Genomic DNA, 18,836 nt, shown 5'->3' with positions numbered 1-18,836 from the left:
GATTTATGAGCACTTGATAATGTGAGAAGTCATTATCTAGGACACATACCTATATGATGAGCTCTTGAAAGAAAAAGCTCCTATGTTAGAGAAAAGCAGAATAAGAATTAATTTAAAATATGCCTCCAAGGCTTATTCTAAATGTACCAGAGACTGCAATAAATATGTGTAAGTTTAGAAGGTTTCTGCTCAATTAACTTCTCTAATAATGTGAACTGGTCAACAGGGATATAGACTAGCCTCATAAGACCCTGAGTAAAACTCGACTGACTGACTGTGAGGGATTTTGTAGAACAGACGAGAGATCAGACTTAACGACACCTATGAGCCCTTCTCACAAGAAGAGCCAATTAATGTGTAAACCAGGCTAATGTGATGCTCTGAATCTCCAGCAAGATCATGACATGACTTGGTAAGAAGCCTTGCATTGAGGCTGCACCAACAACTTGTTTCCATTTTTTTTTAAAGCACAGTTTTTAAAGCTTTACAAGAATTACCGTGGTTGATTAATGGCTACATCCCTGTCTAGGTTCTAGCTGAGGTTACACTTTGTAAACGTAAAGGCAACATATTTGCAAATACCTGAACAGGGCCACAATCACACTCTTCTCCATCATCCAACCTCTTGTTTCCACCATATAGATAATCACTTAACTTATAAGAAAATGGAATATTGAACATGCACGTCGGCTTATAATCCTTGAGATATTGCTGGTACTGGGTTTTGCTGCATTTACTGAATTTTAGTGCAGGAATACTAGAGATAGGATGAGTTAAAAATAAAGATTAATCATATCAATGCATAGTGGTAGAACAGCTATGAAAGTTCTATGAAGAATTTAGAACAAAAAAATATGTAAATGATAGACTCAAGGTCCATTTACCTTTTTTACTCTTGTCTTACTGTTACAGCAGAGTAGTAGCTGGGCTCTTTATTATAGAAAATGTCTTATTGAAACACAGCCAACACATACTATTTTAGTGAAAATACTCAGACTATATATCCTCCAGAATATCCTTCCTGAAGCCCATGGTTTAGACCAGTTGTGCCTGCTGCTCCCATATCACTTTTTATTTGTCCCACTTGAAATAATCTATATATTTGCCTACCATCCATGCAAGAATACAAGCTTCTCAATACAGGGACTGACTTGTGTTCAAAGTTTTTAAAAATAAGCACTAGTTAACACAGTGCCTGGCACAAAGTAGTTCTCTATAAACATTTTCTGAAACAAAGTATTAATATTTAGTACACTCATACACATCTTAGGAATGTGATATATTTCTTTTTAAGCTGAAACTTGCCTCCCTTCCATCTTCCTTTTGTTTTGACTCCCATGTCATTATTATTGATACAATGATTGGATACAGATGGACTTTTAAAGTCTTGGAGACGTTTGAGTGGAATGTTGTGGTCCCCCCAAAATATTACTAATTATGTAGATAATGATGTAAAATTAGATATCAGTTACTGAGTTCTTACCCAGGAGATATTAGGAAAATTCCAGATAATAACAATATGTCCCTACAATATTGAGTTTTACTCAAAGAAAGCCACTCCCCCAACATTGAAATATATTCTCTATGTTGTTTAAGCCTCACCTTCCATCACTATCCATCACGCATTTTCCCAAAGTACAGGTACATGGGTAATCATCATGCCGCATCCCAAGGTTATGCCCCAACTGATGTGCCATTTTGCTTGCAATTGCATTTAGGTCAGGTAAAAGATCCTGATGCCAAAAAAGATGTGCATTAGAAATTTCTATAAGATAGTACACTACAGTACATAAAGCTTTGAACTAGTGGTTGAGAGCTGGTTTCTAGCTTCTGGTTAACTAGTATTTTATCTAAGAGGTCGTGGACTTAGTTACCTTCCATTCTTGCACCTTAGTTTCTTCAGTTATATAATGAGGTTGGACAAGTAACCTTTTGGATGTCTCTAACACTAACACTTGGAAATTTTTTTTTTTTGGTGCAGTAATAGTCATTGTTGGTTTTATACAGACTCATTTTTACAAACAGCTCAAATTTATTAAAGTCCTACACAATAAAATAAACATTATTAATTGTCTTATATTACTAGATATTCAAAGGGAGTAAAAATAAAAATATGTGAGTTTCGGGTTTCCAATTTATAGTCTCACATTAGGCAATAATGTTATACAATCATGAAGAGGCAGTTACTACTATGAAAAATGTCAGAAGATCAGTAATGTAAAATCCAACACAGAGTTGATAGTTATCTCTGTTCTTAGTTCTATTTCATGTTTTAATCTCTATATTAATGAAAAAATTAAATTTCCAAAGAGGGGTGGGATATCAGGTTACTGTAAAACACCCTTAATTTGGTGATTTCATCTTACTCATATGACATTTAAAATGTGTCCTGGATGGGTTATAATGTCATAATTGAAGTGGACAGCCTATATTAGATTAATTTGACTCTATTATGCAAAATTTTGTTTCTAAACTACCATGGGCAAAGGCATAATCATAAAAAGAACCATAGGAATAATAAATCAAGTAGTCATTTTAATAAGTACTGGCTTTTAAGTTCAAGGTCTTACAAGACTCGCTTAAGCATAACAACAATTAGGCAGAGACACTACAGGAAATCAACCCAAACCTTGATATCTTAAAGAATACCTTAGATAGTGTTATTTGGGCAGCATTTACTAGAAGTGTAGTGACTTGGTAAGGGATCAGATAAACAAAGGGAGTCAGCAGTATGTAGGTTTTAGGCTTTCTGAAAGTGAATGGTAAAGCCATCTAGATATGATATTTTCCACATAAGAACAATTATCCTTACTTCTAAACCAGCCATCAAGTTTTATGTACATCACATGTCCTTACAAATAACTATATTTAATATGCAAAAGAGCTTTCCTAATCTTTGTAGGTTAATTCGTGTATGACGTTCATACAAACTCTGGAAAACACTGGTTTATCTCCATTACTTATCTATAGTTTTTAATAAAACATTTCCCATTTAATAACGGAAACATGACAGTTTCATTGTGACATTTTGGTGGGAATGTATGACAGGATGCATACATGGTCCCTTTCAATAGGACACAGAAGAGTACAGAAATCTAAGGTAAGCATTTTGATTAAGTAATATAACATAAATAAAACACAGCCCATCTTAACGGCACTGGAGGAATAATAGGGCAGGCATATAGCCCCTGGATAGGAAGTTCCTTGTGCATGTGCGTAGACCACTTTCCACTATAAACGAGATATAGATAAACTCGTAGTTCAGTTAACACAAACACTGAAGTGCAGTGAACCCCCCCAATGCTAGTGCCTTGGCACTGGAGTTCTGGAATTGAGGATGACCTTGGTTGATATGAAGCTCATTTTAAACCTGTGGTATTTTATAGGCATTGAGAAAGTGAATGTAGTCTTGAGTTGAAATCATAAAAGAGTACTTTTCCCCCCCAAGATAATAATGTCAGAGACCATTTGACTTGACTTTAATTTGCCCTACAGTCAACTTTGGATAAAACCACTTAAAAGACCAAAAAAGTTTAAAGTGTTCAGAGGGTAAAATGCAACATAGTGAATGGACTCAACACCACGATTAATTTGCCGTGGTTGAAAATTAAAACAAAAAATTAATCAACCATTGAAACTCATAGAGGATTTGATAAGTAGAATCAAACATTTAAAACACTTGTCATGTGAAAACAGGTCTATTTCTGGATTATCTAAAAAGACAGATGTAGATGTGTATATTAAAGGGAGCCAAATTTGATATGCTTTCAAGAAGAACATTTAGACTTGGACCACTTTAAAAAGAACTATCATAGGCTGAAGGACCATATGTAGAGTATAATAGAGATGGTTCAAATACAAGAAAGCTAGTCAGGCTAGATGACCCCTTTCCGTGTTTAACTTTTCTGATCAAGAAGATATGCTATATTTCTTTCTTCACTACTGATACGTTTCTGTCCCTACATTTCAAAGTCTTAGTATTTGACTATGCATATTGGAAGAACTTAGAATTCTGGTCTTCCCAGACTCTGGAGATCTTGGGAGAATATCAGCTATGAAGATGAAGCACCATAGAAAGCACGATCTGGATTCTGACTGTGCTCATGGTCACTGAAAACCAAAAGTCACACCATGATATCATATACAGTATCCAGTCACTTCTAGATCTATGTGAATATAGAGGGAAGACATGTAAGAAACCAACATAAGAAGTTCTAAATATGATGCCCAGTTAGTCATTTAGTAGCACTCCCTCACATCTCTATTTGTAGACATGCTATTGGTGTGTGAAGCTACTGCTCAGAGTAAGAGACACACATGGAAGTAAAAGATTGTCTACTTATACCAAATTAATTTTCCTAGGCTAATTTATTAAGTATTTTAAGACATACATCCAAGGAATAGGCAAAAGAGCTAATCTTGCCTGCTGTGAAGGTCATGATACTATTTTACTTTACCTCCATAATTTTGGGGCACAGTAGTACATGAATATCTGAACCCAACCACTATTCCCCTGGAGATATGTATTATGGACCATCCTAGATATGAAAATCAGAAATGGTATTTGGAGGTCTGGTTCACTCATCAATCTGCCAAAGGGCTGAACCTGACCTCTGACTATGGGCATTGGAAGCTTCACAGTCCTGAGTTCAGACTGAAAGTTAACATTTAGATAATGATAGAAAGCATATTTGCAGGCTATGTTTGTAGACTTTAGGAGAAATACTGGTAATATAGGTAGATGAAATAGTTAAAGCGGGTACCACTCTTATATAGTAGCTTTAAGGACATCAAAAGAGATGCTAAAAAACTCCACTGCTTCAAAGTTGTTCTTCCCTAATTTAACATTCCTTATGATGACAGGACTATGTGAAACACAAAGTTGAAGTCAGATCAGTTCCACCATAATTTATCATTTTCCTATGGGCTGAGTAGTGTACTAGATATTTTGAATGACAAAACGGTAAAAATAACCCCTCTTTTAAGGAATTAATGACCTAGTATTACAGAAAAATCCAACCCTTTACTTAGGAACATTAAAGCTGTGACAGGTTTAATTTATCAGGTTAATTATCTGTTATCTTAAGTATAGATGCCCTTGAAGAGCTGGTCTGGATGCATACACTCTGTTGAGGGAAAATGTCCAGAAAATGAAGTGCTTTCTCAGAAAGGTGGGTTTAAGTGCAGTGTTGAAATGGCATGGCATGGAAGGCTGAAGAGAGTTAAAACCGGATGCTGATAAGTAAAGTAAATGGATTCTAAGGGTGCTTTGCTTACCTAATGACATTTTCAACTCTGCCTGGCAACATGAATGTTTCAAAGTTTTCATTTCTGATATTAATCATTATTAGGAAGAAAGGTTATTTACAAGTTCATCTGGAAATTTTCTATATAGCTACACATAACATTTTTGTCCCTGTGACTTTTATCCAAAAATCAGCTGCTTTAAAAAGTATTTTGGTTTATTTGTTTTGTTTTCTTTTTTAATAATCCACCTAAGATATGCAGGAAAATAAAGCAGCGACATACCTGAGTAACGTAACATGATCAAAATTCTTCCATTTTTTAAGGATTATTTCTTGCCAAGCCGAAAAACGTAATAAGGTAGTTTCTGTTTTAGATCTATACCTATTTTGTCTCCATTTGTCCATATTTCAAGGCCAACTAATGTCACTTGAATGTCCAAGGTTTTATAAATCTGTTCGAAGGAGAAATAATTTTTCACAATGTCAGGTTGCACTATATTCCTTCACACTAAAAAAAGTAATTTTAATGTGTGAAGTACATAAGCAAAAGTTCAGACCTCATTTCACAAACAGTTGTATTGAAACAGAATGTAGAGTTGAATCGTCCAGAATACTGGGTGAATTGCCATGACTAGCAAAGAAACTTGACCAAAAACACCTGATTCTCCTTCAACTATTATAATCCTTACATACGCTGGGCTCAGGATATGTCTAAAATAAATAATTTACTGAAGCTCTGAGATTATACCTGACCTGAAAATATGCATTTATGAACAGTGGCACATAATGGAATGAATGTTCTTTATTCGTCTCTCTACTGAGGTCATGAGTTTGTTCTGTAGCAGATTAGAAAGTTGATATTGTTTTCAAAAACCCATAGCTTAGCTTTCATGTTTGTTCCCCATGTTTGATTTTTGGAACTACTTTGTTGTGTAAGAAATCTTATTGGGGATTGCTCAAAGCCTCAGAACAGACAGAAATAGTTGTAGCCCAAGGCTTCTCACCCCTATTCCCATCTGCTTTTGTAAACACCTAGTTGATAGGTACTTTGATGCCAGGACAAAAGAGGTTAAAAGTTTAAGGAAATATTATGATGCTTTTGAGATGAAGAACTATGTATTATATCAATTTTATATTTTATAACAGCCAGTACAAAGTTGGTTGAAAGAAAGAATGAATGATAAACTATGAACACTAAGTTAGGAACAGAAATAGAGGTCAACTCAACAATATTAATAGAGAATGTAACTGATTATTAAGAAGTTTAATATTCACATCATTGCTATAACAATAACTTTGTATTCATTTTTCACTTTTCTTAACCAGCATAATATGAATATATTGAATTTCATGTGCCAACGTGATAACCATGACCCATAGTCATTTCATAACCGTGAGAACTATGGTTCTCATAAACTCTTATAAAGTTAGACCTTTAGTTAAATCATGATCTCAGACCTAACTAGATGTCCATTCCTTCTGATCGTATTGTGTAATAAACCTTACGAATTATGTCCCACCAAGCAAGATAATTTTTTTATCCTTTGGATTCTCTACATTCATGGGTGGGCTTTAGGTGCATAAAACTGGATTCAAGTGCAAATGGGAACCATATTTGTTATTCTATGGATGTATTCTCTTCTGGTGAGAAAATATCCTATAAAATAAAGCCATATTTTATCTACAGAATGCTTGGATGGGTTTGGATATACATATTTGGAAGGTTGTTGAGAGAGTTGGTTCACTCTTCTTAGCAGAGGAAGAACTTTGGAATTTCTGAGACAAAAGAGGTGAAGGCATGAAAGTAAAGTGAGAAAGGATGCAGTGAAATAATGAGTGTGGAGGATAAAGGGCCAGTAAGAAGAGATATGACGGGAAGAGTCAAGGACTTTTAGACTATGCTACTTTAAATTGTTTGTGGTATGAGCCCCCAGTCTGAACTGAAAATCTTTAGTAAAAGTTCAGCAATGTGCAACAATTTTGGAGATGGGACCCCAAGAAGAGAGAGATAGAGTCTTATATTTGGGTCAGTGTTAGAGGAGTAATAAAGACAATTGCAAGATATAAGAAACAGGAGAAGCAGCCCTTGAGATCACCCCCAGAGCAAAGCCAGTACTGGGTGTGGGAGCTCCCCACTATGCCTAGGAAAGGGATTAATTTATATCCAGGGCTAATGGTAGCTCTCAGCCCCTCCAATCCTGTTTGGGAAATTGAGAGTACCCTGAAGCAATTCCTCCACATCCTGCCCACGCTAGGGGGCTGAGACAGCCCCGTGCACTGTGGAGAGTGTTTTCCAGCCCCATCTGACCCGAAGGGCTGGTGACAACACCTGAAAGATGTGCATCCCAGTGGTGCTCAAGCTGCGAGAGGGGCAGACAGAGCCAGTAGTTTGTGAGCAAAGCCAGTAATCCTATTCAGCTGGGAAACCTGGGGTCAGCTTGAGTTAAGGCAACAAACAAAGAGCTTTACCAGTTTCAGGGCTGCTTCTCCTGCTGTGCCCAAGCAGGGAATTTAATTTGCAGCCCCACTCATTAATAAATATAGACTTCAGCCTGTCTGACCAGGGACCCTCACTGTGAGACGCTACATAGCCCATTCAACTGCGGAACTTGAACAGAGTTCAGCCCGTGGCTTCCCCCATCTGCGGAGCAAAACTGGTGGCCTCATTCAGTGCACTCAGGTCTGATTCAGGCCCCAAACATTCTAGTAAAAAACTAGAAAAAGATCAAATGTCCTTCAACTGGTGAATGCAAAAACCACTGATCTAAAGGAGCGATTTCTTACAATGTCTTTCTTTGGGCCTCTTTATCCTGGTAATGGAGCTGGTCGGAAGGAGTCAGCTTTAAAAGATGTGTATAATTCACAGTCTTGCTTCTTTGACAGCATTCTAGTTCATTTCATGTTAGACGAATTCATCATTTTAGTGAATTTTACAGAAATATTTCCCCTGATTTCTCTGTCTAAACGTGGGCAATAAATTATAGCTTGAAAGACTTTTTGCTATGCAAAGGTCGTGGAAGAGTGATTTAAAATAGTGGATTTGATTTACTCATGATGGGTATTCAAATCTTTGTACATTGCTTTATAAATTTTGTGATAGTGACCAATATTTGAAACTTATGTAAATATTAAGTGTCATTTACTTAGAAAACCAAAAACTTAGAGCTATGATCCATTTGTTGCTGTGATTTGTTTTTCAATGGAATTTTGCTAGACTACTTGGTGAACTGTTACGTTTTGTGCTGTCTGAATATCAGTATTACTACAAAAATCCAGCAGAGATCTGTCCTAAAAGTTTCTTTCCATTTGTGTTTTTGGCTTGATTCAGACTGTATCAAATCTTACCATGTTGACAAAATTGACCATTCCCCAAACTTGATTCCTCAGTTTGTTAGGGTGATTATTCCTGTGATACTGGAAATATAGACATCAGATCAATACTCATTAATCATAGGAGTTGAATAAAAATTCAACATCATGAGATATTTCAAAGAAAAAAGTTCATTGGCTTTCCGTCCAGAGAGCTAAAAAATCTGGGCAACTTATGCAGAAATACATGTTTTATATAAAATAATAGGATATAGCAGTTTCAAAAGTCATGCTTCACCTTGGCACTACTTTAAGGTTTTCTTTATAACTCTGTTCCCTCTTCACATTAGACATATTACATTATGTTGATTTATTAAACCAATTGATAAGTATTCTTGAGAGTCCATATTCATAGCAAAACTTATTAAAGCTCCACAGCAACCATTATATTGCAAAAAACGACTTTGTCAGCACTCCTATATCCATGGTGGCTACAAACTAAGGAGCATATAATCAAGGATCATCCTGGAGCCAGGGATATGATGGAGAGGGGCAAGAAATTGTGGTTTCCCCCTTCTTTCTCTCCAGGAAAAGGCTAAGAAGACAAAGCAGTTTCCTGCTTCAGCTTATTTTGTATGTTGTTCTCTTCTTACAAATGGATTCCCTATTTGTACTTGTTCTCAACATTATCAATTTAGACCTAATAAAATACACTTAATAATAACATAAGGTATCCCGTAGAGATAAATGCAAATGGTCAAGCTTCTTTTATAATTAAAAAAAATGCCTTTTCTGAATGCTGCAATTATCCTATAGTTAACATTCCATTGCTCGCCTGTTATCTTAAATATCTGAATACCCCAAAGATATTACATTAGAATCCCTTTAATTTTCATTTCCTACCCACTCCTCAACCTACTACGCATTGATTTAAATGCCACTATTCTACTGAAACTATTCCTGATAGGCCCATAAATTTCCTCTTAATTATCAAATCCATTGCATTACTAGAATAAACCTTCATTGTTACGCACACTTTTTCTTTTGATATGTGCTGGATTGGGTTTGCAAATATTTTTAGGGTATTTGCAGTCGTATTTGTGAGTGAAATTGGCTTGTAGTTTTACTTTCTTGTCTGGATTTGTTATCAGTGTCATCATAGGTTGTTATGGTAATGACCCTTAAGGAATCACTCTTCTGGGTATCTTCACCGATGTGTGGTTCCCTCAACCATTGATTCTAGACTTGGCCATATGACTTTAGTTAATAAGACATTAATAAGTGTCCTATAAGCAGAAGCTTGAAAAGCTCTTGTACATTGAAGCCTGGTCTCTCTTATGATGTTTTGATGCCCAGCTATAATACCAGAAGAACAGGCTTGCCTACTGGGGACACATGGGCCAAACCCAACACTAGATACCAGACAAGTGGCTAAGGCCAGGTTACACCATCCAGCCAGCCCAGTGGAACCACCAGATTACTGCAACTGTATAAATGACCCACACTAAGTTTTGGGTAGTTTGTTACACAGCAGTAGATAACTAATATGAACATTATAATAACTATGAAATGTGTGAAGAATGTTTCCTATTCTTGAAAACAGTGTATAAAAGATGGGGTTTTCTGTTACAATAAATTTCGGTATAATTTGTCTTAAAACTCATCTGAGCCTAGTTATTTGTCAATAGATTGTGGACTACTTATTTAACTTTAAAACTTTCTTATATTCTTTTTGGAGTTTCCTATTTCTTCTCAAGTCAGCTTCTTAACATTGTACTACATTCTTTTGCTCATAAATTTGTTGGCACAAGGTTGTACATACATTTTTTAATGATATATAACCTTTCTTATATTTATAGTTATGTTTTTCTTTCATTTCTAATTTTATTTGTACTTCTATTTTTGTCTTAATAAGTATTGTTAGAAGTTCCTGTATTTCATTTATCTTTCCAAGGGAGTAGCATTTGACTTAGTTTCTTTTCGTCTTGTGCTTTTTATCAATTTTACTCATTATTAAAATTATTTTTCCTTCTCTTTCTTGGTTTTATTCTGTGTTTATGTTCTAACTTTTCCAGTTAGACTCTTAATTCATTAAATTTATTTTTTAATATAAACGTTTGTCTACAAATGTCCTTCTAATTACGGTTATGCCACCTGCATCTGGAAAAATTTATCTCAACTAATGTTTTCTTTTTGCTATTATAAATATTTCATACTTTCAGATTTGACTTGTTTAGTCAATTAATATTTGGCAATGTATTTTTCTTTTAGTTTCCAAATCAATTTTCGTTTTGTAGTCTAGTTTAACAATTTTTTTGTTATACCTTCCAATTTGGTTGTGGTTAAAAAAAAGCGGTGATCTTTTCCATATATACCTTTCCTATCTGTTTTGCTTCCTTTGTGGCAAAATGTCCGTTTAATTCTTGAAAATGTTTTGTTTGAACTTGAAATGATTACATATTGTCTTTTTTCTGGTTGCAGTATACATCCATCAATTGATTAGATCAAACCTATATTTATGTGGTTCAAATCTTTTCTATTTTTGTTGAATTTTTTCCCTGCTTAGCCTAAAACTTTCTAATAGAGAAGTAAAAACAACCCTTCTTACCCTGTAACCATGTTTTTTGTTGTTGTTGTTGTATATCTTTTTATACTCTGCTGTAAGGTGTATAATCTGAAATATCGTTGGCTGATTTGCAGTTCTTGGAGAGCTCATTCTTCTTTTCATTATGTTGGTTGACGCTTCCTCGTGTGATTAGTTTTACCTTGGACTATGATTATAGGGCATTTTTGACTTGGAGTCTAGCAGTTTACCGAATTCCTAATCAGTTTTTTTGTTGAAAGCTTGGCGTGGCATTTCTGTATCTAAAGAAAAGTATGTCATACCCCACATCAGTGCAGGACACAGGCTTAGGATTTTGTTTTCCCAGGCATAATATTTTCCCTGCCCATTGCTACAGGCAGACAAACAAAACGTTTCCTTTCTCTTTGCAGTTTCACTAGAGAGCTTTTCCAGTTCCCTTTCAGAGATGGGGCAGCACTTTGTGGCTCTGGGCCTTAGGCAATATATTCTACATACTGTGTGTTGTATCACCAATGCCTTTGAATTTTAGTTACTGTCTTTTTTTTTTTTTTTTTTTTTGCGGTACGCAGGCCTCTCACTGTTGTGGCCTCTCCCGTTGCGGAGCACAGGCTCCGGACGCGCAGGCCCAGCGGCCATGGCTCACGGGTCCAGATGCTCCGCGGCATGTGGGATCTTCCCGGACCGGGGCACGAACCCGTGTCCCCTGCATCAGCAGGCGGACTCTCCACCACTGCGCCACCAGGGAAGCCCTTAGTTACTGTTTTGATGGAGATTCTCTGCCTCATTTTTAGCACTTGGAGATTTTCTGTGTTTTTTTAGCTCAATTATATAGATTGTGGACATATTTTCAATTTTTTGAAGTTGTTCATCGTTTCCATATGTTCATAATGTGGAGGGAGGTTCTATTTTGGCTTAGTCTGCTATACTGCCAAAGGACATTATCATCTCTTCTATATGTCTGTTTGGGGAAGCTAAAAACAGAACATTGAACCTGGAATGGAATTCTGATTAAAATACTACTTTCTCTTTGTTAAAAATCACAGCTATAGTTTTATAAGAAGGAATGGGGAGCAAATGTTTATCTGAAAACTTACCATGTTATCATCGGCAACAATGAACAGTTCAATATACTTTTCTTTTTCCATACTGTGGAAATTTATGGAAAATTGAATGAAATACAGTTAATGTCTCTTGTCTTAACATTTTAAGCTAAAATTTTCAAGGTAAGAAATGTTAGTATTATTGGAAGTTGACATGCAGGAGTATATCTAATAATTCTAGAAATGTAGGTAAATAAAACCCACCATATTATTAAAACATGTGGTTCTATGCATCAGATTCTAGTAAACCTGAAACAACATTCCATATTTTATTTTCCTTTTATTTTTTTGTTTAGTCTTTCAGGTAATGTAAGGATTATAAATAAAGAATCATGAATCCAGTTTTTAACATTTAGGGTTTTTTTTTAATTTACAAAGTAAATGCTTACTAAGTAAGCTCATATAAAAGGACCATTTACAGTTGAGAGCAAGACATATAACTGGCCAACAGGAGTGACTGTATTCCTTCTACTCCTCTTCTGTCTCCCGATCTCCCTTTGTGGGAGTGTCAGTTCCAAGGAAACATAAAAGTTGTTAATTATAGATATTTTATTTTATAAAACACAATACTAAGAAATTCTAAGTTTTCAGCTTTCAGTGTCATGCATTGAGGTACATGCATATGCTCTTGAATATAAACCAGAGGCATATTGTTCAAATATTTGACTGTCATTCTTTTCTGAACTAAGTAATCATTTATTTATTGATATATTCAATCAAAAAAACCCATCTATTAGGCATCTAGTAAGTTTCAGACACAGTCTACACCATGGATATATGAAGAAGATAAACACTCACAAATCTTAAAGGCTAACATGTAGAGGGGATTTAAGTTGATATGAACAAGTAGAGAAAAGCCTAAAATATGGAGGACTATCATTGTGCCTTCATTCTACTAGAAATTCCACCTTAACAATTAGAATATTTGGCGTGATGAAAGGGGGATAACCTGGCTTATCATCAACAACTCCTCCCAGAAAAGTGGCAGGAAAGACCAGGAAAGAAAAGACAATATCTAAGAGAGATTTCAAGATGTAAATTTCATTCTTTCCAACCACTTATAGCCCTAATACTATAAATCTATATGTAGGGTTGTAGATATCCCCCTTCTTAGAAACTGATGAGATAAACTGAGATTTGCTGTAGGGAATGAACACTTTCTGTGTAGATAACAAAAACAAAAGTTTGACATTTCGGATTTCAAACAATGAAGAGTCAGATTCAGGCAGCCTGTACACTTCATTAATTGGGCGCATAATCTCTCTCTTGAGATCGGTAAGAAAGTAAGAGGCATTTGACTTGGGATAAAGATAATTTAAAAATAAGGCACTCACTTCCATTTTGGAGTCTTCCATGGATTTAGTATTGTCATTTGGAACAGCTGTCCTGGTAAAATTGAACTCTGTACAAGAATAATTGGCAGGTTGCTGCACCTGGGGTTTATATTTGAACACCAGATGTTCTCCTTCATCTGAATATTTCACTGGTTCAATGAGGTACCTTTGGTCACTCACCCTGAAGAACCCCCTGTGGAAATCGGGAATACAATGTCTCTTTAAGATCTGTTTCATTTTACTACTATATTACTTACACAATACTTAGCTGTTCCACTTTATGGAGTTTGCCTTTTTAAGTAAGGGAAACTGCAGGGTCAAGGCCTCATGTAAGCATGTAGCCAGGTATTCTGAGAGACAAAGAGGGAAGATAGCATGTAACCTTTGACTCAATAACTTTTCTAAGAGTCAACTCATCTGGATTTTCAGAAGTTTAACAGCCCAATCTCTCCTTTGAAGCATAGGTAGAGTAACAATTCCCACCCGGGGTTGAGGACCTCTGGCAAGTCTTAGTTCTTGCAAAAATTTTGTGAATATTCATGTCCATCATTCATTAATTACAGAGTAAATATATGAAGGTACAGACACTATTATGTGGTAATTGTGTCATTAAGGGGTTTCTCATTCTTTAAAATTCTGGGACCTACTCAAGTAAAATCCTCAAAAATGAAGATACAGGTTTCTTGCTCTCCTACTCTCTGCCTCCCCACATCTTCTTCCTTTGTCCTTGAGCCCAAGATCTAGAGACAACTTATATAGGCTTTACTTCTGACATTTTTTACTTTCCAGAGTCTGGAAACACTGCCTAATTTAGTAAAAAGCTGTGAAGCGTTGTGGTGTGATGCAGTGGGAATTCACAGGCCTAGAAATTAGGAGGACTGGTTTTTGGACGGAGTTCAACCACCAGCAAAATGAATGTTCAGGAGCAAGTCTCTGATGTCAGTATCCTGATCTGTAACATGAGAGGACAGGCTGGATGAGCTCCAGTCACCTTCCAACTCTGAATCCCTTGATCATATACTGAAAAACTTGTCTTGCTTAGGGCTGTGTTTTACATCTTTTTGTCAAAAATGAACATAAACAATGGGCTGGAGTGGATCCTCATGCTGAAAATATACAGTAGCTTTTTTCCATTAATTTTTCTATTTAAAGGTCTTAAGAAGAGAGAAGTGAATGTCTTTGAAAATTCATAGGAAAACTCATAAAGGTAGAAAGATACGGTACATACCTCAGACCATTACATGTGCTGATACTGGCAGCAGAATCAAATTCATGTATGATGGATCCTTGGTAAAAACAGTGATCCTAAAATAGATGAAGAGGCTAATGATATAAGTACATGTATTGATATTATAGAAATATTAATATCTAGATATTTTATGTTCACAATACATCATTATTTCATTTTCACAAACTATCCTTATGTTCGTTTATGCATTCATTCATGCATTCATTCGTTGCATTCTTTCATCGGAAAATTTCGAAGCTACTTTAGAAGCCTTTTATTTTAATTGCATGATTACTTTGTGTGAAGCAGTGTATTAATTCTTCTCTCACAAATTTAAGAGTCTATTAGTTGATGCTAACCTCAGAAATGTAACCCTTTTCCTTTGAAATATTACTCTTTGAATCCATCTTAAAATCCTATCAAACTACCCCTCCTGTGCTATTATTATAAATTTTCTCCAGTTGCCTATGAAATAAAGTCAAAATTTTTGATGATCACAGAAATTAGGTCTCACTCTCCAACCAGGTCCCCTCGTGCCTTTGTCTCCTGTCTCTCTGCTTCGATCAAGTTGGTATCTTTATTACTCCCTACTGGGTGTTCCATCCATGGTGATTCTGCCAAATAATTTCTCTTTCCATCAGTTCCTTAGGTTCAACTCCTGCCTATGTGTGACACTTGCCATGGTCCTGCACCTCAGACTCTCACAGACGAACAACCACTCATTGTATAAAAGAATGTTACCCAGTTTTCTTACTGTTCTATTTTACAAAGATTGCATGATGACTGAGATTTCATAGTTGACAGCTGCCTTAAACAGGCAATATGGTTAAAAGTATACATTTAGTAGAAGAGAATAAAGTCATCCTTGGCTAGAAGGCTGCAGTGGGCATGTTCTGCAAAGGGGAATAAATATAAAAATAGAACTCATATCCACTAGAGTAATATTCATGATTAATGAACAAAGATTCATTTGGAGAATGAAGGGGAGGACTCAGTGTTGGTGCATCAGAAGGACAGGGCAAGAGGATTTGGCTCCCATAAGGGTCAGTTAGATGTAAGTTTTAAACTTGTTTCATTTCTTAAGGTTTATCCTTTAGATTAATTACTGTTCTATCATGGTACCTTATACTTCTCTGGTGTCCTGCTTTACCCTTCCTCCAGACTTAACCCAATTTGGGGTACATAGAAGTCAGTGTGGTAAATGAAAATACATTAGCAGTCATTGATTTGCTTGTTAGGCAGTGATCAATCTCCTTTAGAGGTCAGAGTGTCATAGTTTCCGTTGTAGAATCATTCAGTGATAGTCGTCAATGCAGGAGTAATTTCTGACGTAACACTTTCTGAAGCTGCTTGTACAGCTAGGATGGGGTTTAAAAATCATACGAGGAAACAATAGTTTCAGAGAAGAGACATAGGAAGGTCCCGTAAGATACCGTGATCTGAGGATGCTTGGTAATCTGCTCTCCTTTTGTGGAGTAGTATGTCTCACTGTAATCTGAGGCCATGAACGGCCTGGAGAAGCGGGCAGAGAGGTAGTGAGATTCACTTATTCTAAAAAGTTAGCAGATAAAACCTGTTATGTGAGAGTGTAGGCTCTAGGCTGCTTTCACTTCTCAGCAAGATCCTCTTATGCTGAAAGCAAATAAGCAAAATCAATCCCAGTCACATGCAAAGCCTTTCTACCTAGATTTCATGGTTTGGTAAAGATGGTAAAAGATTCTGGCAGTTTTAGCAAGGCATCATTTTGAGAAGAACCTAGAGACAATATTATCTAAGTAAAAATCTTCTTGCCTTAAGCACGAAAATTAATGCCAAAAAATTGTAATGTATATGTATCCTATATAAATATATATACTGTATATATTTTATCTAAATATACAGCTGTTGGGTTAATATATATTAAGATATATGTATCATATATACATAGATAAGAATTTAATATGATTGCACAGTTTTTACATTTTACATGAAATTATACAATATTAACTGTAAATATTGTAACCTCTAAAACAAAAGCTTTAAACTAAAGCAGAGAAATATTGCTATGAAAACAATCGATAAACAAAAAGCCAGTAGATAAGAGTAAAAAAGAAATCAAATAATTCAGAGATCCAAAGAAGGGCAGGAAGAGAAAACCAGAGGAACAAAATCAGAGGCAAACAGAAATTCAATATTAAATACAACCATATCATTCATAACATTAAATGTTAATGGATTAAACTTTCCAATTCGAAATCAGATTGTCAGAATCTACTAAAAAGGCAGAACCCAACTACTTGCCATCTTACAAGAGACACATTTTAAATGTTAAGACACAGGTAGGTTGGCATGAAAAATAGTATATTATGGAAACAGTAAATATGTGAATGCGGAGCTAAGCTGTACTGATACCAGGTAGAATACAGTTCCCAAAAAGACAGGCATTCCATAATGACATAATGATAAAAGAGTAAATTCACCATAAAGAAAAAATAATAGTACATGTGTATAACCTAATAGCTAAGCTTCCAAAACATGAAGAAAATATTTTAAAAATTGAAAAGATAAACAATTCCAGATCATAATTGAATGTTTTGACATTCCTCCCTCAGCAGTTGACAGAACAAATAAACAAGTAATATAAGTAAAAATAGAAGATCTAAATAATCCTATCAACCACTTTGTCCTAATTGTTGTTTATAGAGCACTTCACCCAATAACTGCAAAATACATGTTCTTTTCAAGGTATGTTTCACAAATTAGAACATAGGTTTGGCCATAAAACAAATTACAATACATGTTTTTAAAAATGATATCATACAAAGCTTGAGAAAGGGTATGTAAAAACTACCAAATATTGGAAATTAAATAACCCACTCTTAAATAATCCATGAATCAAAGAAGAAATCTTAAAAGAAATTAGACAATATTTTGAAAGGAATGATAATAAAAATAAAAGACGTCAGGGTGTTTGAAATGCATCTAAATTAATGCTTGAAGGAAATGTCGTGGTTTTAAATATTTTAAATACTATGACAAAAAGATCAAATGTTTTCATAAAAAAGTAAATACTAAATAAGTAGAATAAATTAAATAATAAAGATAATAGATGGATTCAGTGAAATAAACAGACAATAGCAATAATAAACAAATTCAAATGTTGGTTATTTGAAAAGATCAACAAATTGATAAACCTCTTTAGATTTGTCAAGAAAAAAAAGAGGGAGAAGTCAGATTACCAATATTAGAATTATGAAAAGGTTATCATTAAAGGTACCACAGATATTAAAAGAATAATCAGAGAATATTATGAAACACTTTATACCAAAAATTTGACAGCTTACATGAAATATACATTTTCCTTGTAAATTACAATTTAAAACTGACATAAAATGAAATAGAAAATCTGAATAACCCTCTCAATAAAATTGAATTTGTAATCATAAAACCTCCTTCCCACACATGCACACAAAAAACCCCTCAAGCCACAGGTAGTTTCATTCATGAATTCTATTCAACAATCTAAAAATAAAATTCTTCAGAAAATATAGGAAGAGAGAACACTTCCCAATTCACCTCTTAATATTAAATATGTGACAAAGACATCACACACACACAAAACTAAAAATGCAGAATAATATCTGTCGTTAACATGGTGTCAAAATCCTTAAGAAAATCTTCGTGAACTGTAAACAGCAAAGAGGGTTTTATCACAGGGATGCAAGTATGGTTTAACATTCAAATATCAATCAGTGTAAATTACCATATGGACATTTCAATGGATGCAGATGAAATGCTTTCAGTGAGCTTCTCAGGGAGCTATCTTAATCTCATAATGTACACAAATGACAAGTCTACTGGCAATATAATATTAATCATTCAATATTTATCACTTTTCCCTTAAGATCAGGGATACTGTAAGATTGCCAACTCTTCTATTTCTACTCAGATTGTACTGGAGTTCCTTGCCATTACAATAAAGCATAGAAATAAAAGGAATAATGACTAGAAAGAAAGATATACAACTGCCAATATTTGCTGATGAAAATCTCTCAT

General features: G+C 35.0%; 1 protein-coding gene across 1 annotated transcript in view; it reads right to left on the bottom strand.

Moving 5' to 3' along the window:
• ADAM7 (ADAM metallopeptidase domain 7) overlaps positions 1 to 16,306 on the bottom strand; it is a gene marked incomplete at both ends in the record, with an annotated part of 40,538 nt that extends 24,232 nt beyond the window's left edge. The window contains 11 exon segments of the mRNA XM_081237941.1: positions 583 to 757; positions 1,603 to 1,733; positions 3,148 to 3,221; positions 3,224 to 3,231; positions 5,530 to 5,620; positions 5,623 to 5,698; positions 8,592 to 8,660; positions 12,234 to 12,287; positions 13,574 to 13,766; positions 14,802 to 14,878; positions 16,235 to 16,306. Of these exon segments, the coding sequence (XP_081094067.1) occupies positions 583 to 757; positions 1,603 to 1,733; positions 3,148 to 3,221; positions 3,224 to 3,231; positions 5,530 to 5,620; positions 5,623 to 5,698; positions 8,592 to 8,660; positions 12,234 to 12,287; positions 13,574 to 13,766; positions 14,802 to 14,878; positions 16,235 to 16,306 (1,020 nt within the window).
• Positions 16,307 to 18,836: the final 2,530 nt, after the last annotated feature.

The sequence above is a fragment of the Mesoplodon bidens genome, assembly GCF_964165515.1.
Source record: "Mesoplodon bidens genome assembly, chromosome: 6".
In the NCBI taxonomy this organism is placed as follows: domain Eukaryota; kingdom Metazoa; phylum Chordata; class Mammalia; order Artiodactyla; family Ziphiidae; genus Mesoplodon; species Mesoplodon bidens.
This window is presented reverse-complemented; position numbering and strand designations above follow the sequence as displayed.